This window comes from Actinia tenebrosa, unplaced genomic scaffold (assembly GCF_029948245.1).
Source record: "Actinia tenebrosa isolate PJP-AT-01 unplaced genomic scaffold, QUT_ActTen_1.0 PGA_scaffold1__47_contigs__length_23844297, whole genome shotgun sequence".
Classification (NCBI taxonomy): domain Eukaryota; kingdom Metazoa; phylum Cnidaria; class Anthozoa; order Actiniaria; family Actiniidae; genus Actinia; species Actinia tenebrosa.
In genome coordinates, this window is record NW_028292578.1 from 18,158,512 (window position 1) to 18,181,006 (window position 22,495).

The following is a 22,495-nucleotide window of genomic DNA, read 5'->3' on the forward strand; positions in this document are numbered from 1 at the left end:
AAGCAACGGTGTTTTGTCATGCGCTGTACGATACGATAATACAATTATCAGAAAACGAAAGAAGATTGTGATGGTGGCTTGCTTACTCATCGTATTTATCGCTATTTAACACATCTGATGGCCGTTTTAGGCTATGGATCTATTTCCTATTCATCCAATTAGATTCTAAACTTCGAACTTCTAGAGATATTCGAGTGGAATATCGCCGATTTCAGTTTGAATTTGGGTTCAATACATGATAGATGATATGAAGCTTCTGCTGCTCATTCGTCTGTTTTGAATTATTTTTGTCTTGGGATCTTGAAAAATATACCGCTATTCAGAAATGCAGACTCAAACCATGTCAAAGGCACCGCCATCTCAGTCCTCTATCCTTCCTCCGTTACAAAATCTACCGTCTTGGTCGAGGAGTTCGTTAGAGAGAATAAAACAACCCAGACCGATCGTGCGTGATCCGCCACCAAACACTTCCTTTGAAGACAACGGGGAAGAATTCGAAATGACCAAAGATCAAAAAACTCTAAATCCAACAAGGACTGTGTCAGCACCCTTAAAAAGCGAAGCAGAGATCGATCGAAGGGTTGTTCAGATTGAGAAAAGTTTGGAGTTTGTTCAAAGCGAACATGCTCAAGTACTTGAAAATCTACACAAGGAAATTGAAAGGTTAAAGTTAGAAAACAAAGGTGAAGATACTACTCGTATTGTACTATACTCAGTCGAGAATTATCTCTTCTTTCTCTATGTTTATGTCACGAAGATCACGTCTATGACAATAAGATATCATAACTTCAGAACCTCGCTGAAATTTTTTTAAATAATGTTTTATAGAACTCAACTTCAAGCTCATCATGTCAAAGTCTGGAGTCAGTCTCGATGAAGGTAAAGCTTGAATATAATCAAGCAAATGCTTAATAATATATATCCCTCGCCTCTTGTCTGACCATGGCTTGGATTATAGATTATGAATCTTGTTTTTCTAGCACAAATTTTTCTCGTTCAATAAGTTATTTCCACTTTTGAAATCTTGTCTGACAAAATGAATAACATATGATGACAGTTTCAGACTTTTCTGTGAAATCTTCATAAGAGTTTGAACAGGTGCGATAGATATGCGGCATCATTTAAAAGCCATCTTGTTCTCTCACAATAATCTAAAGAGATAATATTATACAGCTTTTGGAGCTGTCATGTAGTCTTACTTACTGGTATTCATTTTTATCAATATTAGACAAAATGGAAACAAGCTATAAGAATTTATTTGAATGAGCACTCGAAATAGCCAAAATAGTTTTTGGACACAGCTATGATTTGCATAACTATTGTTATATATTTGAGAAAGTATTTCTTTTCCAAAATATTTAGGGACATGTAGCTGTCAACCATCGGCCTTGAGGATTTCCCTGATTACATAGACATACAACTTCCTTATATTTTCACTGTCGCTACAAGCAGTAACCCTGGCCAACCCTTAACTGGGCAGTGACTGCTTGTATTGTTAATTGCATAAGTCAATCCAAAAATCTTAATTGTTGATGGCTAAAGGCTATGCAACAGGACCAATAGGGATAGAAGTCACTTAAGCATGCCATTATTTATTTGCTCAGAATTCAGGTTGTTTGCAAAAAATAGTGAGCAACACACCATTACATGTATGTCTTTGGGTTTTGCAAAAGGAAAACAAATTAAGATAATTAAGACTTGTATTCAGCTAAAGAAGTTTCCAATTTAAAAAACTCAGTGTTAAGTCATATCTCTTTCTGCCTGCTTGCTAGCAGAGATCTGTACTGCCTGAGGCATAAATAATCATATAAGCAGTGAACCACTTCTATCAGTGATTTTTACCCATACAACCTTTTAATTTAAGTCACATAAATTGAGGCAAGTCAGTGACAACATTTTTTTAAATTGACTGTATTTTTTCATCTTTTTTTAAACTTTTAGAGCAAGATCCCATCTTTTCCGAAGAAATAATCAGAAATAGAACATCTCCAGTACAAGAACCTACAGGTTTGTAAGTTAATGCAAAGGGCATATTTAGATGAGTATCAGTACAGGTGGATACTAAGACATGATATAGAAAGTTATGTTATCTTTTTAATTGACTGGATTGACTTGATTCTTAGAGAAAAAGACACAAAATGAAGAAACTGAAGCCAAACACAGGAAACAAATGGAATCAGAAAATAAGAAAAAGGAATCAACTAAAGCAAATGAAAATAGAAATAATACTAGGAATTCAGCAACTTCAAATTTAAAGAAAAGGTATGGGAAATAATTAAAAGTAATATTTTGAATTCATAAAATTCCCCCCCCCCCCCCCCCCTGCCAATAAATTGGTTCCTGTTGTCTACAAGATGGGGATAAAGTGTGTGGCAATCTAGCCATCTTGGACTTAAACATTATTTATTGATGTATAAGTCTAGGCTGGTTAAGATTGCTTCATGCAATATTTATCCATGCTGTACCTACCTTAATCCAGGTTTATGGGCTTTTACCAGCTGTGAGGTCCTCAGAGTAAACCTTTTCTTAATTCTGAAATAAAACATAAGTGCAATAAATAAGTGCCGTTCAAAGATGAAAGCACTTAATAGCAAGTGGCTAACAAACCTGTGGCTCTTGCTCCATTATCAAATTAGAAATATTTAAATGATTGTAAAAAAGTAGAATTTTTAAAAGTATTTTTAATTTTGGTATGGGTTATGGGTTATTGATTAAAAAGAAAAAAAAAACAAAACAAAAAAAACAGCAGTCTGGCCCATAATTTATCATGAACCTCCTGAGAAAAGGTTTAAAATAACTGGAGTTGGTGATATGTTAGATGAAAATTGTGCCTGAAGTTCAAGATCACAGGAGTGTGAGATATTTTGACTTTGAGATTTAATCATGTAACTCAACTGTAGGACACAGACTTTAAGCTTTTCAAAAATGCTTATCCCCTCCCCCCCATCTGAGTCATTCAAGATTTTACTCCACTCTCCAAGCAAGGGTAAATTTACTGTATTCCTTTCTTATCATTACAGTGAGGACACTCTAACCATGAACACTTTGTGCTTTTTTACTACTTTTTTTAACATGCATCCCTTGAGTGAATCATTTAGAAATAAGTTGTCTTTTGACCACATAGCATATTTGAGTTCAATCCTACTTTTTTAGAGGGTTTGAAGCAGTAAAAAGCTCAGAAAATAAAAATCTGAATAAGGTCTAGTGTTCATGGTTCGAGTGTCTTCACTGTAATTGAAGCAAAAAATCCACCATTTTTCTTTCATTTGATTTTTCTTAAATTTTTCAAAAGGACACCCTCAGGTAAAAAAGCTGCTTCCTCAACTCCTCCTACATCAGGCAAAAAAGCTGCACCTCAGCAAAGTTCTAGCAAATCAAGCTTTTTGTCCAAAGCAAGAGCCAAGCAACTTCATAAAGAGAGGGAAGAAGCTCCCCCTCCCAACACACCCAATCAATCCAGAACAGAACCTGTTAGACGCACCCCACAAAGCCCTCTGTGGTCTGCAGTACATGGGGGGCAAAAAATGCTGATTGTCACTCTAAATAAAGATAAAACTATGCAAGTTCATGTACCTACTGAGAATGGACCAAGATCGCCAACACTTTCTGAATGTAAAACTATCATAGTAGAGCAACAGGAGACAAATCATAAGCAAGCAAAAGAGGTGAGGACTGTCCCTAGATTTTTGTCAGTTACTGAATTGTTGTTATTGATAGGTTTGTTATTTACTTTATTTCATAATGTTTTATTGGAATGTCATAATTTATATGGGTTGTATATGTGTGTAATTTCATCCTTATGCAATGCCTAGCAATTAGATTTTATGTTAAATATTTGTTGTATTGTCTTTATTAATTGTTAATTTTTCACAGCTGAAAACCCATTATATAGAAGTTTTAATAAATCGTATTGTTAGCAAGAAATCTCATGCCTCTAATTTAGATTGTGGGGTTGGTTCAGAATGACCGACATTTTTGGTAGGGGAGTCTGTATGATATTAATTGATAATATTTCCAAAAGAAATGCCTGTGTATAGATCGTCTATATAAATAACCAACCACTTGGCACTATGCACCAATTTATGTTGTTTCTATTTTTTTACACAGCTTTTGAAACTCAGGGCTGATTTACGAGAAGCAATAACCTCTCAAAAGTGGAATCAAAATACTTACTTAGTAGGGAGGTCCGTTAGGAAAGTAGAAGCTAATTCTTCCAGTTCAAGGTAATATAATGTGTTACTTCACATCAATGTTTTTCACATTTTTATAAATATATAATATAAATTTGGGGTTCCCTTGTAGCACAAAGCATGCTGTTGATGTCACTATTTAAATAAAACATTTTTAAGCCATCACTTTGCATAAAGGGCTCTAATCTGTATGCTCATTCCACACTCAATGCCATTACATTTACAAATTGGTGAGTGACAACGGTTTCGTGACAACACTCAACTCACATGTTGATTTTTATGGAGAGAGGAATTCTCAGTACATCAAACAAACTCAACTCACATATGTGGATCAGCCAGTATTATCCTCATATGCAACCAGCTTTGATAAGAAATATTAAAGAGTTTTTGAAATTAGCCTTATTTGTACTAAAATATTTATCATAATTAATATCTTACCATTTTTCAGTGCTGGTACATCGCAGGTAAATCGACATTTACCAAAGCTTCCACTGAGAGAACCAATATCTGGAAGGTTAGTCATTCTTAAATAAATTATCCCTATTAGGATTGTCATTTTAAAGTTTTGAGTGCTTTATGTAATAACTTACCTTCAAAGCTTTGAGGCTTCCTGTGGTAAAGGTCAAAAAGACTGGGATTGAATTTTTTCTGTTTGCCACAGGAAGATCACCTGGAGATATATAAAAGGATAAGTGTCAGTCAATCTTACAGTGTCTTTTATTGAAATTCTCTACAGGTTACAAGGTCGTGGCCCTGCTGCCCCAGAAAAGATTTCTCTCCCAGCTCTAAGACCAAACATCAACAGTGTTGTAGCAGACCGGAGAAGAAGACAACAAGCAATCCTTAGAGGAAGGATGGGACGAAAAGATTTTATCTAATATTTAAATTCTAATAAATTCCCAAAAAAATTGACTTCAAACTTTTTAAATTAATTCTTAAAGGTTTCCATTTTTGGTTTATTTAAGATTACAACGACCACACTAACGAAAAAGATAACATTGTCGATGTCCTAATTAAGAGGTTTGGTTCTAGAAAAAAATTGTATGAAGCAAAATACTTTAAAGATTCAAGAATTTATTTTGTTAATAACGACCTGACCCATGCATAATAATGTGCATGATAAATAAATGTTAAAATATATTGTATAGTTTAAAACACATTTAACACAGACCAAGTATTGTTTTTATGTTTGTCATGATTGTTAAGAATGAGTATATTTATGAGAGACTTTTATTTAACCTTCTACTACTATTGCATGTATGTTTTGTTTTGACAGATCTCCCCTACATTTGTTTAAATCAAAACTTGTTTGAATAGGACGTTTGCATGATGGCGTCATTTGACTCCCACTACCATAATGCTTCGTGAATTTTCTTTCTTATTTAAATTTGTATTCCCTCATGAGAATAGTAAGACAATTGGTGCTAATTAACCGCACACAAAAAAGTGTGCAAAGGAGTCTGGTAGTAGAGGTCAATGACGCCATCATGCAAACGTCCTATTCTGTGAATAGCTAATAATAAAAATGTTGGTGATGCAAATTGTTTTGGTTTTGATGATTATATATTTATAATAATTTATTGATGGTTTTCAACCATTCCCAAGAGAATTAAATAACAAAAGACATGGTGGCCATGTTGGAGGATATAACAAAAGAATTCATTAGCAATTCTTTTGTTAATTTCCTCCAACATGGCCACCATGAAAACCATCAATAGGGTCACTTGGGTAGATTGTCTTGCCTGGCAAGGTCTTGCACATGCAAAAACTCTTTAATCTATTTTTGTTTCTTCCATATGTTTCTTCTCTTCTTTCTTTTTCTTCCTTCCTATCTGTTTTATTTTGTATGTTTGTTCCTTACTTACTTACCTTTTATGTTTGTGTTCTTCTTTCCTTGTTACGTTTCCCTCCCTAGCTTCATTTCATTCCATGAACGATAAATTGTGTAAATTATTGTGATTGGCATGTTTCCAGGAAGCTAAAATAAAACTGAGCTGCATATTAAACTGTATAGATTATATCTACCTTGGGTGAAAAGTTTTCTTATTTTAGACCACGTCTTTCTCTTGAGAACAAAATTCCTTGCTTGAGCTGTCTAATAAAAGAAGAAATATGACAAGTGGAAAACCTATTCTTTGGGCTTCCTGTGGTGATGCTATTATGATCACGTGACTATTTAAACAAAATGGCGGTTTGTTGGTGTTGATTTCTGTCCGGTGTCTTTATTTAAATGTATAATCGTCCTCACTAAAATAAATATCAATCAAAAATATAATTTTTCAAGCAAGAAGAAACTCAGGTAAGTTCTGTTAGCGATATCAAGCTTATTAGATTGCTCTTTAAAGCAATTTTTAGTGTTCCATTTGAAACTTCTTTGAAAAAACCGAATTTTTTCTCTTTGTTTACATCCAAATTTTGTGTAATATTAAACATGTTTGACTGATATTTAATTTGATTTACCGCTAATAATAATCCTACTTTATTGATTTGTTTTTTAGTGATTTGGATCATGGCATCCAACGCTTTGTGGCAGAGAACCCAGCTAAGCTTTCTTCCTCCTCAGCAGACGAGTTCCAGTGTAGATGCCTTCCCTCAGCGTCTTGCTGCCTTACAAGTCCCTGCTCCACAACTCTCTACGCAGCTCCAATTTAACATAGGAGTACCACTCTCACCCGATAATATGGCCACACGCTTCAGAAAGCCAAAGCCCATTTTAATAGAGAAGCTTCAAGGACCAAAAGAAGACAAAAATAGAACATTTGTGACAAGGTCGATGGAAGGGTTGTCATCTTCTGTGCTGTCAACAGATCGCTTAGCTTTTGCTGTAAACTTAGCAAAAAGGGATATTAAGAGAGCAAAGCTGATGCCATCTAATGATAATCAGGTCTCAAATAATGAAGAAATCAATGCGAGACATGAATCTCCAAGTAAAGAAAAGGTAGCAAAATGTAAAAAGGCAAAAAGGGTTGAAAAGGTTCAACCAAAAGAGACAATGCGACATCGTGTTCAAAAGGCTTTGAAACATCAAGAAAAGGTAAGATGAACATTAATCTGTATCATTTGAATCATATAAAACCTCCAGGATATTCCCCAACCAAACCACAGTATGCTCCCAACCCCCACCCTCCCCCCCCCCCAAATGGATTGTAGAAAAATAAAAATGAAGTGAATGGGTAGAACTGTGTTCAGCAAGCTTGTATGACACCTCTTCCTGCTCCCACTCCCTTGTACCAGCACCACTGCTTGTGCAGTATAAGAGGAAGTACAATGCGTATATTATCTTATAGACTATTTTACTGCAGTTTTCCATATTCTGTGAATTTGGAAGTTACAAGCTGCAACCTGAAATTTGTTTTTCTTTTTTTGGCTGCCATCATTCAAAAATAATCAGTCAGTACCTTTTATGTAAACTTATACCTGGCAGCAGTAACCAATTTCATGACAAGCTGTTGAAATGTCTGAGTTCGCAATGTTACAGCAGTGTTATGGCACTGTCTCTCACCACTGTGTAATTGAACATATCTGGGGTTGTGGGTTCAATTCCAAGATGACCCACTGTTTTCAGCCCTTTGTATAAATCAACAGTTAGTTGTTGTGTGTTGTGTGTTGTGAATATTGAATGTAATGGTAGTGCATATGGAGTGTGGAACACTGTTGAAAGAACCTCTTATAGGGAGTGATGGTTGTAAAATATGATTTAAGTTAATTTTGGTTGAGGGAGGAAAACTGAAGAAAAACTCTTGAAGTACATCGTTGATGAAGTGAATTTTCCTTTAGGAATTGCAAAGAGGGCATGAGCTTTATTTCTACCCAGACACCAGTCATCAGATGGACACAGAAGGAGAAAGTCCTCAAGCCAAGGAAATACGCAAACTGAGAAAAGAGCTTCACACATACATGAACCAGCTAGAGGACATCCAAAAAGATAGACCATTAATGGTGCGTAACAAAGATAAAAGAATGAAGAGAAGACAGGATATTAATATGAGACTCTCGGACGAAGAACTAGATGAACGACAAGTGGCTAGAGCAGAGGAACAAGCAGCGAGGTCATCCAGAATGCTGTATATGCTCAAGCGTCAGGTACCATAAGGAATTATTTCCTTGTTTTATGGGGGTAGCACTTATTAGCCAGTGGATAATCCTGTGGCCCTCAAACCATGATCAAATTTTAAATTTAGAAGTTGACTTTTGGAGGGGAGAAAATCCAGAGAATCTGGAGAAAAACCCTCAAAGCATAGGAAAGAACCGACTAGAAACTCTACTCACATAAATTTATGAGACGAGAGACAAGCTCTATGCCACCCATGCTTCCCTTTACCTAAAATACATTAATGACTCAACAACTTTTGTCAGCTCTTTTCTAAAATGGCAAACCTGCCACATTTTGGTATTCTGAAAATAAGCAAAAGATGTGCAACTGGTTCATGCTTGTAAAGTTGTACAAAAAATGTCATTGTTAATAAATAAATATATTATAAATGTAGGTGCAAGATCTTCAGGATGAGCTGAACAAAAAGGGAACAAATATTAAACACACAAAAAAGGTGAGGCTTATATCCACAAAATCTTTCTCCATGCAGTTGGAGAGTTAATTATTACATTAATTTTAAGAAATAATTTTTGTTATTTCGTTTTCAGAGTCAAACACTACATCGCTTGGCTGCAGCCCATAGAGCAGCTGTTCGGGCCCTCCAGACCTTCATAAGCCAAAGTCCTTTGCACCCCAAAGGTAGCCATGCTCCAGCATACATGTATCAGGACCTAGCCATTCTTATAAGACAACTGTCCTTACTGACGACTCAACTACAGGTAGCCACTGATGACCAACTAGATGAACTGGTAGTCGGCAAGATTGGATCTAAGGTTTGTTTGGACTTTACGGAATGATGATAGAAATCTCTGTTACTCTGTAAAGCCCCACTAACAAAAATATAATCTAAATAGTTACTGAGAGAGTATCTGAACTTCGTTTGCAGCAACCACTTGGGTATGAAAGACATCAACAAGAGGAAATAAGAAAGCAGAATGCATTCTACAAGGAATTGGAAAATATCCAGCCATCTCCACCAACTAGAGACAGCAAACGACCAATAGCAAGAGTCAGGGAGGGTATGTCAACCTTATCAGTATAGTTATCCTTTAAGAGAATAAGTGTAATATTATGTACATCTTATAACTGTGTAATTGTTTTTCAGGGGCAAAATCTCCAAATCCTTCCCCAGAAAGAGATGCAGTGTTGAGAGCTGGTTTACAAGCACTTGTACGAGCCAGAGAAGAAGCCTTGCATACTAAACAGCCTGACAGTGTATGGTTTCTCCACACTTTAGCTTGTCTTTCCTTAGCTTGCCTCTCTTCTTTTACCTTCTTTTCTCTTCTCCTCAGCTTGCCTTACCTCTCTTCTCTCCTTTCTTCTCTTGCCCTCTGTTTGTATTTTCCATTCCCCCTTATTTACATCATTCTTTAGTATCACTAACAAAGTCATATTTCTTTCTTTAATTTCAGAACAAAACAAAAGTTCACTTTCCAGCCAAACATTTACCTGCAAAGAAATCTCTTCTTCTTCCAGCACAACTTAAGGTATGATGCAGTTAAAGCTTATACAATTCCTCTACACTCCTGGATTCCACAGTTACTTTTTGTATTATGCTTTTATTTATTTATCTATAAAACACCCTTTATATCTCACCCTTAGGCCAAGCGTCAACGTGCCCAGCAGACTGCTCAAAGAGTAAAACCACCAGATCTCCAAAACGCACACTTTGCTAAAGACACTGTAGCTTCTAACTTGAGGAAAGTCCCTCCAGTTCAAGACAGGCAAGAAATACTTGAACAGCCACCCAAATCCCTTCCTAGGACACCCACTAAGTCTCCTATACAGACACCCAAACAAGGAACACCCACCAAGCGTTTTGGCACTCCAGAAAGGCTTTGTGAGCAGCTCCAGACCTCACCTCAGTCACACCGCCGAAGACTAGAGGAAGAGGTAAGTGAAAGAATGGGAAATGGAAGGTAAAATGAAAATGACAACTTGTACAGTCGCAACTAAACGAAGATAATGATGGGGTCCTCTGTGCTGTTTTTCCCCAAATGAGAAGCAAAAGTTATTCTTTTTTCTTCGTTAGTAATTTATTATGTTGTTTTTTTCTAGTTTAACAGCCCAAGAAGCCCAAAGTACCAAAGACAAATGTTACAAGAGGAAAGAGATATGCTAGAAAGAGAGATTGCAAGGTGATTTAAGGAATGATTAGAATTGATATATCATCCAGTTATCAACCTTTGTCGTCATTACCATCGTCAACGTCATTACCCCTGAAGACATTACCACCATCATCATCATCAACACTATCGTGATCACCAACATCACCACCACCATCACCATCACCATCATCAATATCACCATTGCTTAAATACTCTTTTCTGTTGTTATTCCCCTCAGACAAGCATGGTTGGATCGTGAGGCTGAAGTAAAAGTAAGTAACTGACTTCCTGTCAAATTGTCCATTTCATCAATCCTCGCCAGTACTTTTCATCTAATGTTGCTACTCTTTGCTGTTTAAGCTTAGAGAAATTGAGGACGATTTGCGTCAAAGAAGACACCAGCAGCCGGCCTATAGCAGGTTAAGTCACATCTCACTGTTTTTTTCAAGGGGTTTGAAATAGTTTCATTGTGATGATCGAGAATACATATGCAAGACTGATCCAGGAAATTCCGGATGGGGTGGGGTGGGGGAGGCAAGGCAATCTTAACAAAAGTGTGTTGTCAGTGTGGCAAATTTAGTTCACAAGAAAAGAATCCCTTACCACAGGAAAAGGGTAGCATTACTTTAACTTTACCTAGATCCGCCCTGAAAAATACAGGCATGGGTTAAAATTTCTCACACGTTTTTGATTTTGTTTTAGTGATGGAGTTCGTCTTGCCCGTCAGATGATCCACGAGACTGAAGAAGCCATTATACACAGATTGAAACCATTACTAGACAGAGCAGAGGTAATTTTGCCTGGCCCCAAGAAGCTGAAAGCAAGGGCGCGTTTTGTGTTAAAGATATTATTATATTTGACAATCAGGCTTTTCTTTAATCAGGCCATCATGAAAGAAAACAAAAAACAAGAGGAAAGAAACAAGCGATCACTTCAACAACAATTAACAAGTTTAACTTCACGGACAGTAAGTTTTGCCACTTCTTCTTTTCATCTTTCTTTCTATAGCAGCACCCTTCTTTCCCCAATACTGTCAAGAGTGGATCTCTCCTGCTGGGTTTTTTTTTGTGATTTATTCATTTTTTTAATTAAAAATGTGGTAAGCAATTTGCGTTATATTGCGTTATATTATGTTTTATGGTGTACCTACGAGATCCATATTCGCGGTTCGTCGTTTCTCCAAGAAAAAAGAATTTAAACCCGGTCTGACTAGTAAACTACTGGGTTTGGCGCGCTTTAATATTGTCATAGGTGAAGTCACTCAATAGTTATGAGTTAGATAAATTTATCTAGATATTTAACAATCAGTCCTAATGTATTCACTTACCTATGTTGTCTTTTGTGTGACATCGCAGACAATGGAACAGGCTCACCTACTTGCTGATGGAATCCTGGACGACATACTGGACGATACTGTACAAGAACTTCAAAGGTTACACAATCTTCTATTCCTTGCCAACACAGGTTTTTATCTGAATCATATTAATACTTTATTTTCGTTGTTGTTCAGACTGGAAGTGGACGACGAGGCAGAAGTAGTTGCAAATGGTATCCAGAACAGCTCTACTCTTGAGAATGTCATGCAAAGGCTACAGAACTTCGAGGTACACTGGTTGGGGGGGTTACACTGTGGGGGGTGAAGTGAGGGCAGAAGCATTGCAAATGGTATTTAGAACAACTCTACTCTAGAGAATGTCGTGCAAAGGCTACAGAACTTCGAGGTACAATAGACGTTTTACTGGAGGTTCTTATTTATCATGCGCAGATTTCAGATGCGCAGTGTTCTTCCGGCAGCCGTCGTTAGTGTCAGTCCCAGATCCTCACTGACACTAATGTCGGCTGCGAAAGAGACGAGAAACATCACGGTATAGAAATTACAGCATACATTGAACCAATAACAGTGCTCGATTGTGCATAAAATTTGCCGATTCGAGTAATGCTTAGTCACGTCAGAATCACGGCACGGCACGGTCACAGCAGGTTCGTTCATGGCTTTCATAGCCTGTGTAGCGGCGCAGATGGAACAGGAAAGATGGGTAGTACAGATATTGTGCTCTTGTATTTTCACTAAAAAGTGTTTTAAATGATTTCAATTTTAGAAAGTCGAAAACGAGATTCGCCGCCATTGGACACAAATCAAATATTCCGAGACTGACGCACCCACTCGAACACTACATCACCAAACAGGTATGACAGCTTTGATTGTCAATAAAGGAATTTGAAAAAAAAACACCCCAAAGTATGGGAATTATTAAGCTGAGAAAATATATACCTTTTTAGACTCTAGAAAGAAAGGATCGCTTCCCAAAGACCCTGAGCCAATCATGTTCACAAAGGATCGTCCCGAGAGAACAGATGGCTACTTGGAAAAAGGAATACAAAAACTGAAAAAGAAATCGCAGTCGAGGAAGGACAAGGCGAGATTCGGTGATCAAAATGACCCGAGTATGTCTGATAGCACAGCGTCGCTTCTAGATGGTAGGTCGTCATACTGCAACAGTATTGTATTTTACTGTTGCCGTGTTTTTGTGCCTTGACTGGATGAAGCGCAAGAGGAAAGGGGACCCATTAAAGCCTTACGGCATGTCGTACTATATGCGTACTGCAAGTTAGTAACGTATGTTTTTGATCCCAAAACCGCTCAATAAGACGCCAAGTCCAAGTTGGTTTCCTTATGTCCCTTTATATACCTTCCCATGGATGATTACAAGTGTGTGCCTTTGAAACCACGGTAAGGCAGCACAAGAAAAGGAGGGGCCAGAACAGTAAGCCATGATAATGTATACTTACTAGCATCTAATCTTTCACTCGATTTCTCGTAGGCATATACTCACATCGGGGCTCATATGTACCATCTAATAATGATCCATCTCGTCGTCTCCCACCAATAAAGGGCCTGTCAAGGCCGACCATCGCTCTGTTTGTCCCTAGTGAATTACGCGCCAGCATAGCATCTTATAGGAGTAAATACGAGCGATTTCTACGAAGCACCGCGACACACGTACAGGGATCATTTAATCCATGGAAACTTGTTGACCAGTAAGTAGGAGTCAGTAAAATGTTTCGAGGGGTTTAAAGAGAATGTAAGTTGTGACGTATTTCCGGTTACAACTGCTCTCAAAAACCACTAACAAAGCGAAAAATGTTCTCAATGATTTAACCTGAAACAATTAGAATTTTGGGCACCAAATTGAGTCATGAAAAAAGTAAGAAACATCTTTATAGAACTGTTTTCCGTTTTGGACCCAGAAGTTGTTCGAAGCTCTACCGATGGAACTTAAATTTCGGACGTCGATTTTAGAATTCCCTAAAAGGTAATAACCTTTTGATTGGGGGACGCCACGCACACGTTATTTAAAGCAAAATATGTCGCAAAAACAAGAAATCATCTCTAATGATTTGTCGATCTGTCTTTTGCTTTAGAGTCAGTGAAGAACTGTTAGACGATCTAATAAAAGACGTCGTTGAAGAACTAGGAGATGTATGTGATGAATACACTGAGACCATCTATAAACAAGAATTTGTTGCTGCGGGCGGTGACAAAAGTATTGCAGAGTAACTTCAAAATATAATCAATCATTAATGATAGAATCCGTATTCAGGATTAGGGGACCCCTCTCCGCTAATTTAAACAAGTCTTCTCTCCCAAAAAACATGCACATAACGAATAGACTTCCAATTCTCAGGTAATTCAGGAGCCTTGTAGAATAAGAATAAACTATTGCCATTATATTTGTATTGAAAATTCTCTTGTACAAGAATAAATAATGTATTACCTGGTTCAGCGCAAGACCTCGTTTCTAGGTTTTGAACGAAAATAATCAGATACCTGAGAACGAGGCCGAGGACAAATTTTGAAGAACGACACATGAAAATAACTGATAATAAAGATAGATTTTATTCCTTAATCTTGCGGCTTGGAAATCCATCCTTCATCGAGAAAGAAATTGTACATTTTTCTCGTTTTGTTGACGTCGATTCGTATCAGTGCCCTGGCCTGAGCGAGGCGTAGTTCGCCGTATTTTTCGTTCTCTTTGATGACTGTCTTCTTGTAACCAATGTAATCAAGGGGAAGGAGACGGAGGGTGCTACATAACTGAAATATAAAAGGTAATGATACGTGATAAACCCCTTTGGGATAGGTCTTGTACAAAAAGTACATCCATGAGATGTAGCACACCTCCAGAAACTACACTACAAAGTTTGTCCATGATTTGAAACAACCTCTGGGCAAATTTAAGTCGGGACACAGCTAACTCTCAGATCGAATTAGGATTTAGCTAATTGTGCGTTAGGGACGAAAATCAGAGAACCTGGAGAAAAACCCTAAAGTCCAGAAATCGAGCCCACGACCCCAGAGGTGAGAAGCGAGTGCATTCCAGCTGAGTTGACCTTCAGAACAAACTCAAGATCAACCAATCAGAATTGAGGATTCAACATCATATTTTGATTAGCATTTCCCATGGTTCTGCCAATGCAAGAGAACCCATAAAATATGAATTCTTCATTTCTTTAAATTGATCGTAAATGCTACTAGTTAAACTCATGGTGAAATTCTATTTTATTCAACACGAAAAATCTACATTGTTCTCAGCCCCAGCTACGAAAAATCTAACCAAAAATAGTCGATCTCAGTTGGTTACTGCTGCACCACCCTTGATTCCAGATCATGAGTAGATATTTATAATGGTCTGATTACGATGGTGTTATGCCACTAACATACCTCTCTCTCGTCTGGGGATAGCTGTTCTAATCCTGGTGTTCCTGTAAGATCAAGTCTTGCAGCTTGTTTACGACCTGAAAAGACATACAATGTATGGCATGTGATGCATGGCATGTGATGCATGGCATGTGATGCATGGCATGTGATGCATGGCATGTGATGCATGGTAGAAATATATTAAAAAAGCCCTCCCTATTTAGTCAACAAGTAACAGGGGCCGCAGAGCACCTTAAAAAGTGGGGGCTAGGATTGGAAAACTTAAGAAACTAGTATAGGAAAAGGGAAAAGTGAGGGGGCTGTAAACCCCCCTGCCCCATCCCTCCGCGCCCACTGAGAAAACAGCTTTAAATTTAATCAAAAGTTTAAATTTATACTGATGACCTTTCCGTCTGAAGCCGCAGCCCTCCCCCTTCCCCTTCCCACCAATAAGAAACCCACATCTCAGTTTCGGAACTTTTCTCTAAAGACTATACTGAATTAATAATTCTTCACCAACCAATGACTTGCAACACTTACCAAGATTTGGTAGCGGAATTGGTGCAAGGGATTTGCCACTTTCTCTGTCAACAAAAAATACATTTATCATAACTAACACACCTAGAAAAAAACAATTGAAACAACTTGAATGCCTACATTAAAGCTTGTCTTTGGAGCCATGTCTGACAAGCTCTCTGGTCCTGAAAAAATCAATTAAAGAATAAAAGAAGTCAAAGTTGTTACCATTAAGGAAAGAGCCAAGTTCTTTGTCTGTAAGGCTGTAATGAATAAGACGTAAAATATCTAAATACCCTTATGTGTATCAGGATATCATCCAGTATCTTCCTTTTTCCTTGCTCTTCGTGGTTCTTTTTTAACTTTTCAAATATGAGAGCACCTGGAAAATAGTATTCAAATCCAGCAATAAGGAAACAGGATAGATAATCATAACATACCATAGAATCCTGGTTATAAGCCTTGGGCTTACACAATTATATAATTGAAGGCTGAAACGTGCTGGGGTTTCAGAGGGGAGGGTCACCAGTATAAGCTGTTTCCTAAGTGGGTGCTGAGGGGTAGGGTAGGGTAGGGGGGTTTACAACCGTTTGCCCTGATGAAGAGCAAGATGCTTGAAAGCTTGGGTTAATTTACAATTAAAAAGCTGATGAACCAAAACTATCATGATTATATAAGGGTTTCTGGGTGGGCTTATAATCAAAGAATCAAGGTGCCTCATAATAGGGAGGACAAAAAACGTCTGAAATTTGTACTATTAAAAAAAAAGTTAATCGTGTACATTTCAATTTCATGAAACAATAACAGTAAAAGATTTAAAACAAACAAAAATGTGCTCAGAAAATGTGCTGATGATCTGAGCAAATTTTTAGTGTCCTACAGAGCTGCATGGTGGAACTCCATCAATGGAGGGAGATTATATAATAACTAGATGGAAATTTCTGGTAGCAGACAGGGCGCTAATGATCAGGAGGTCATATAACCAGGTACTGTAGAGTATAGCTCACAGGAATGTTAACGTGTCCAGGCACGATTTCTGCGGGCAGTCATTGCAGTACAATGTTTCCAATGTTGCATTTCTTGTGGGCTTCGATACATTTTTATCTTCCTGTGCCAGTTAATCCAGGGGTAAAGCATGTTACATACCATCGTTTATCAAAGTTTACCTCTTTTTGTTTGAATTCCTGCCATTCTGTATTCTTGAAGTGATAATATTTCTTGTTTCAAGAAATTTTCCACTGTAAAAAATGTAAGTTTAGATGCAATTTAAGATGAAATGTTTCCATTCAAATTCCAATTTGATTTGTGAATTAGCAATGCCCAGAGGTTGTTTCAGGTTTTTATTTAAGTAATAGAGAGGTTAAGCTTCTCATTTATGGCAAACGTGAAACGTCAGTTGACCATTAAAAAATTCTTTAAAATTAGTGAAAAGGAATCGCAATGATCTCCAAGTAGTAGATAAAAATAAGAATATGTGTCTTTGTAGGGAAGGTTTGCAAAAGGTGAAGTGAATTGTAGGGAAACGATGAAAACGTGGTCACGTTTGCCGTTTGCGGGAAAGAAAAACGGGAATCTTAATCTGCCTAATAATGAAGTTTTTGTTTGAGGCACTTTTTTTCATTCAATTAATTTCCAGGTTATTCATTCACGTTTTGATTGATTGACAGATTGATTAATTCATTGAATTAATTTATTCATGCATTCAAGTTTGAGAATCTTACTTTGGATTCCTTGTAACAGTTTTTCATGTTCCTCTGGAGTCTGAAGTCTAGCAAAAGGTCTCATACTTTCTCTCAATTCCCTAAAGGATAGGAAAATAATGCATCAAAAAGTTCCTCCAACATACAAGATAAATAGAGTGCTTTTAGTCTCACTGTTGAATAGTTAGATAAATTTAACTAACATAGTGAACTATTTAGTTGACGTTACCTAAACATAGTAAAAGCGTGCCAAATAACGGTCATGCTAATCCGGGGGGTTGTTTTACCAGAGAATGAGTGAATAGACATCCATTTGTATCATCGTTTCTCCCCCTGATCTCAGTAGCTGTTTACTTGTAGTTTCAAATTTAGGTGACGTCACCTAAAATAGTAAATAACTTATCTAATTTAGTTGACGTCAACTATTCAACAGTGAGACTAAAAGCACTCTAAGTATCCCAAAAAAGAGAATTCATACTTCCAGCTAGGCTCAGTCTCCAGCTGTCAGGTTTCATTGGGGAGAAAACCCTGATGGTTGAAGACTGAGCCTAACTTCCAGCAAGACATGGATCTAATATCATCTGAGGGGAGGAAGTCTGGCAATAGCTAGGCCCCCACCCTACACTACTGTAATTATCCCTGCATAGTGACTTTGTAGTTTCATAAAGAAACAAATGCCTTAAGGCTAGCTACACCCTTTGTTAATTCCAGTCATCCTTTGTAAGAAGGGTATGCTGTAGATATCTCACAGGTCTATGCAATAAATATTGTGCAACGACAAAGAAATGGAGATGCTTTTTCATTTATTTACCTTTCATACTTTGTCTGTCGTCTTTCTAGCACTGAAAATAAAAAAATGACAATGTATCTGTAACATTAATATTATGATGACTAATAAAAGCAGTTTTCATTAATTAAACAAAATTGGTACTTTGTTAGATGTCTGCTTGATTTTTACCTACTGACAATCAAAAATAATCTGTTGGTACATTTTACATTTTTGACCAGTTCGTGCCAGTGAAAAACCAAAATGGCAGCTCACTGACTACTTAGTTTTAGTTTGAATAATATTGAAGATTGCTATAAACTCTGGTTAAAGCATAATGACTACCAGTTTGGAATATGTAACCTAACTAAGTGAAACATACTTTGCCATTTCCTAACATTGATTAATCCATATCTGCGAACAATCCTACGAAAAGAAAATAGAATGTAAAACATTTAAATTCATATTTCCATCATCTAAAACCTTTTTTTATTGTTGCAAATATCTTACTTTTTTCTGTACCATCTTTGTCTTAGTCTGGTGAAGAAGACTTTGACCGCTGCTAACTTGAGTTCTAAAAAAATATAGTAAAATATTTTGAAATATTTCATAATAGCTCTAGCTTGTGTGCAATGTTCTCCTTTCTAATGTCATTCCTTTGATAATTAGATTGTTTGCTTGAGTCTTCTCAGGTACAAATGTTATACAAAAAAAATGATACTCAAGGGATTATGACATGTGGTATGAAATGGGACAACATTAAACCCAAGTTAAAGAAAAAATGATACTCAAGGGAATGACATGTGGTATGAAATGGGACAACATTAAGTTAAAGAAAAATGATACTCAAGGGAATGACATGTGGTATGAAATGGGACAACATTAAGTTAAAGAAAAATGATACTCAAGGGAATGACATGTGGTATGAAATGGGACAACATTAAGTTAAAGAAAAATGATACTCAAGGGAATGACATGTGGTATGAAATGGGACAACATTAAACCCAAGTTAAAGAAAAAATGATACTCAAGGGAATGACATGTGGTATGAAATGGGACAACATTAAACCCAAGTTAAAGAAAAAATGATACTCAAGGGAATGACATGTGGTACGAAATGGGACAACATTAAACCCAAGTTAAAGAAAAAATGATACTCAAGGGAATGACATGTGGTACGAAATGGGACAACATTAAACTCAAGTTAAAGAAAATTGATACTCAAGGGATTATGACATGTGGTATGAAATGGGACAACATTAAACCCAAGTTAAAGAAAAATTGATACTCAAGGGAATGACATGTGGTATGAAATGGGACAACATTAAACCCAAGTTAAAGAAAAAATGATACTCAAGGGAATGACATGTGGTACGAAATGGGACAACATTAAACCCAAGTTAAAGAAAAAATGATACTCAAGGGAATGACATGTGGTATGAAATGGGACAACATTAAACCCAAGTTAAAGAAAAAATGATACTCAAGGGAATGACATGTGGTATGAAATGGGACAATATTAAGTTAAAGAAATCTATTGAAACCCACAGTTCAGCCAGAGATCAACCCCCCTCCCCCCTCATAGCTTATTTAATTCATTTGATACCCTGAAACAACCTAGGGGTTGATCAAAGTCAGGGAATGGCTAACTCATAGAAACAACCTCTGAGCTGATCAGTAAAGGCACAGCTATCCCACAGATTAAATTTGAATTTAGCAAGTTGGTTGAAAAAGGAAAACCAGAGAACCAAGAGAAACCCCCTTGAATCAAGAGAGACCTAAACTAACTCTGCTGACATGTGTCTGGGAATTGAACCAGAAACTCCAGAGGTCAGAGGCAACTGTACTACAATGCTACACCTCCCTTGATTTCCACCCATACAACAGAACAATCCTCAACCAACTGGGTAAAATATTTAGTTAAACATTTGTGATTGGGTATTATTTTATCTAGTAAAAGCATTAGTCAAGACTACCAGTGTCTCTATTTACCATGTAGAAGCTGGGAGTCACTTGTATCAAATGAAATGTCTTTAATATCAAATTCTGCATAATCATCATATTCCTGGTGAAAAAGAAGAAAAAAGTAAAATAATCTTTCCAAAGGATGTGCCCATCGTAAATGCACATGTGGTTTTCAGGGAATGCCTCCATAACTAAAATAAAAACTTTAGAGCCCTGTTCAACAAGAGAGTTGACTGTGCACATAGCATAGAACTTTTGCAATGTCCAGTCCCAAGAGGAATATTGTTGTGGGGGACAAAACAATGGATTTTTTGCATAAGAAAAGACGCCCTATTGTTTTGTCACCCAGAACAATATTCCTTTACGAAATCAATGCAAGGGGTCTATCATACATGTCACACTATACATGTCAATCAGTCCTGTCAAGATTCACACACAACTCTCAAAAGCCGTTTACGTACTATCACAAAGTCTCCTCTACAAGGTGAATAGCCAGCTAACTCCACACTTCTCACTGAGTCCATGGGTGGACGAGGTGGATCTTCAGATGCTGAAAGAAGAACAGAACTGAGAATCCCTTTAATGATTGGGAGAATGGCAGGCCACTGTAATTGCCCCATACTGTAACACTGTTCTGGCCTGGGTCCAAGGTTATTTCCATGGCAACATCATCAAACATACCAAACTGACTGTTTTTTTTCTTGCACTATAATTAACAAGTTTCAGCCAAGTGGGCCTAATTCTTGCAGAGATATCCTCTTTTTGATGATTTGACTTCTTACTAGGCACCATTGATGATGCCATCATTTTGTAATTTCTATATTCATTGAATATCTTGGTAACAAAAAGAGATATCAAAGAATAGTAAACACCAATCTTATTTATTTTATAAGGACTTTCAAATCACAAAGGTACATGTACTTTTAGAAACTCCTTCGGTGAGAAAACCAATCCCTACCTTTGAATGCAATAGGGCATGTTGATCTTGATCGATATAAAGGGTCCGTGTTTGACCTTAAATCTAGAATTGGTAAAATACAAAGTGATGAGAGTTTGAGCAATTCTTTGCAGAATTAAATGATAAACAACTTATCAGTCAGCTAAGCATGTGATACGGCTGTGCACTTGTTTTTAATAATGTGCAAACTATCAGTTATCTTCATCAGTGCTCTTCAAGAGGGTCCGGACTCTCCCTACCCCCTGGCTATAACCCTTGATCTGCCCCTGGAGTTTGATCAGTCCTGAGCTTGTTTTAGAGTATTGATAACATTTGATTTGAAGATTACCTGGCATGCCATAAAAAGCTCCTTCTTTGATATAATGCTGCTCGTAATGACTCTCACACTCTGAAAGAATAAGGTAAGCAAGATTTATAAGCATTCTTATTAATAAAAGTTAACAAAGTTGGCATATTATATTGTTATGATTCAAACCCAAAGGAGCCCATACCCCCTTCCCCCCACCCCCTAAAAAATAATTGCCAAATGGGTGGGCATGTATGCATACTCAGTTAAGTACTTTTTAGGTAAAATTCAATGTTCATCAGACTGGAGGGGCAGGGCAGGCATTTGACCACTCAGTGGAGCCTGAACGGTGGGGAATTTGACCACTTTTTGCCCAAAAAAGTCAAATGCCCAGGGAGTTGCTCGGGGTGGGGTGGGGAGAAGCATGTGCACCTTTGGAATAATGACTCACAGATAATTTTGAAAAGAACACTCAAAAAAACGTTTAAAGATCCCTATTTTTAGAGTCATATTTAGGTAGTACACTGAGCACCAGATGTATTGAACATACCTTCCTTAGTTTTGGTTTGAATTTGCTTGGAAACTTCTGCCCTAAAATTAAAAATTTTAAACTGGTTTAAATGTTTTAGCTGATTCAAATATTTTGAAGTGGAAAGTATATATACCAATTTCCCATTCCACAGTCTCCCAAAGCATCCAGTAAAGCCAGCTCTTCCTGTGCAGACCATGATTCTTCCAGTATGCAGATACTATTGCTCTGAAAGGACAGTATATGAAATTGATGTTAACAACGAAAATCACTTCACAATTTGCGTAAACATTTTCTACAGTGGGCTTACAATTATCTCATAGTTGTGGTCACTTGAATGCTGCCCTGACTCACCTCCCTGAGAAAAACACTGAAAAAGACGAAGACAATCTTGTTAAACAAGACTAGAAACTACTAGAAAATCACCATATATCTATAGCCTCGTACCTGACAACAAACACTGACTCGTGGACGGCATTCGTGGCACTTTATATATGGCTCTTTTAGTCTTCTGTCGCAAATAAAACACTCTAGATAGTCTTCATTAATAGTAGCCATCTCTGAAAATAAGAACGCAAAGTTTAAATCTTTTTTAATCCACAAAAAAATAGCAAAACATCAGAGGAAAAACTACAAACCTTCCAAAATGACCGCCATTTTGTTTTCCTTTAGCTCGCACCAGACT

The 22,495-nt window shown here is 37.1% G+C and overlaps 3 protein-coding genes across 3 annotated transcripts; 2 read left to right on the plus strand and 1 right to left on the minus strand.

Annotated features, from left to right (window-relative positions):
- Positions 1 to 39: 39 nt before the first annotated feature.
- On the plus strand, positions 40 to 5,731 carry LOC116307240 (uncharacterized). Its single transcript, XM_031717401.2, has 8 exons — positions 40 to 683; positions 829 to 879; positions 1,942 to 2,007; positions 2,124 to 2,262; positions 3,293 to 3,665; positions 4,108 to 4,223; positions 4,639 to 4,704; positions 4,927 to 5,731. The coding sequence occupies exons 1-8, from the start codon at positions 326 to 328 to the stop codon at positions 5,066 to 5,068; spliced, it is 1,311 nt and encodes a 436-aa protein (XP_031573261.2). The 5' UTR covers positions 40 to 325; the 3' UTR covers positions 5,069 to 5,731.
- Positions 5,732 to 6,359: 628 nt separating this feature from the next.
- LOC116307238 (protein moonraker) lies at positions 6,360 to 14,299 on the plus strand. The gene is made up of 20 exons (XM_031717398.2): positions 6,360 to 6,489; positions 6,689 to 7,224; positions 7,968 to 8,273; positions 8,678 to 8,737; positions 8,832 to 9,056; positions 9,170 to 9,302; positions 9,389 to 9,498; positions 9,696 to 9,770; positions 9,886 to 10,176; positions 10,342 to 10,421; positions 10,630 to 10,663; positions 10,752 to 10,810; positions 11,094 to 11,181; positions 11,275 to 11,358; positions 11,747 to 11,823; positions 11,902 to 11,995; positions 12,491 to 12,578; positions 12,672 to 12,869; positions 13,214 to 13,430; positions 13,815 to 14,299. The coding sequence occupies exons 2-20, from the start codon at positions 6,700 to 6,702 to the stop codon at positions 13,948 to 13,950; spliced, it is 2,880 nt and encodes a 959-aa protein (XP_031573258.2). The 5' UTR covers positions 6,360 to 6,489; positions 6,689 to 6,699; the 3' UTR covers positions 13,951 to 14,299.
- Positions 14,271 to 22,483, minus strand: LOC116307239 (transcriptional adapter 2-alpha). Its single transcript, XM_031717400.2, has 19 exons — positions 22,449 to 22,483; positions 22,258 to 22,370; positions 22,121 to 22,180; positions 21,947 to 22,038; positions 21,832 to 21,872; positions 21,324 to 21,383; positions 20,996 to 21,058; positions 20,499 to 20,587; positions 20,065 to 20,137; positions 18,583 to 18,646; positions 18,455 to 18,498; positions 18,118 to 18,148; positions 17,328 to 17,407; positions 16,773 to 16,844; positions 15,903 to 15,988; positions 15,748 to 15,791; positions 15,631 to 15,674; positions 15,115 to 15,188; positions 14,271 to 14,487 (listed from the first exon to the last, which is right to left on the minus strand). The coding sequence occupies exons 1-19, from the start codon at positions 22,465 to 22,467 to the stop codon at positions 14,296 to 14,298; spliced, it is 1,341 nt and encodes a 446-aa protein (XP_031573260.2). The 5' UTR covers positions 22,468 to 22,483; the 3' UTR covers positions 14,271 to 14,295.
- Between the last annotated feature and the right edge of the window lie 12 nt (positions 22,484 to 22,495).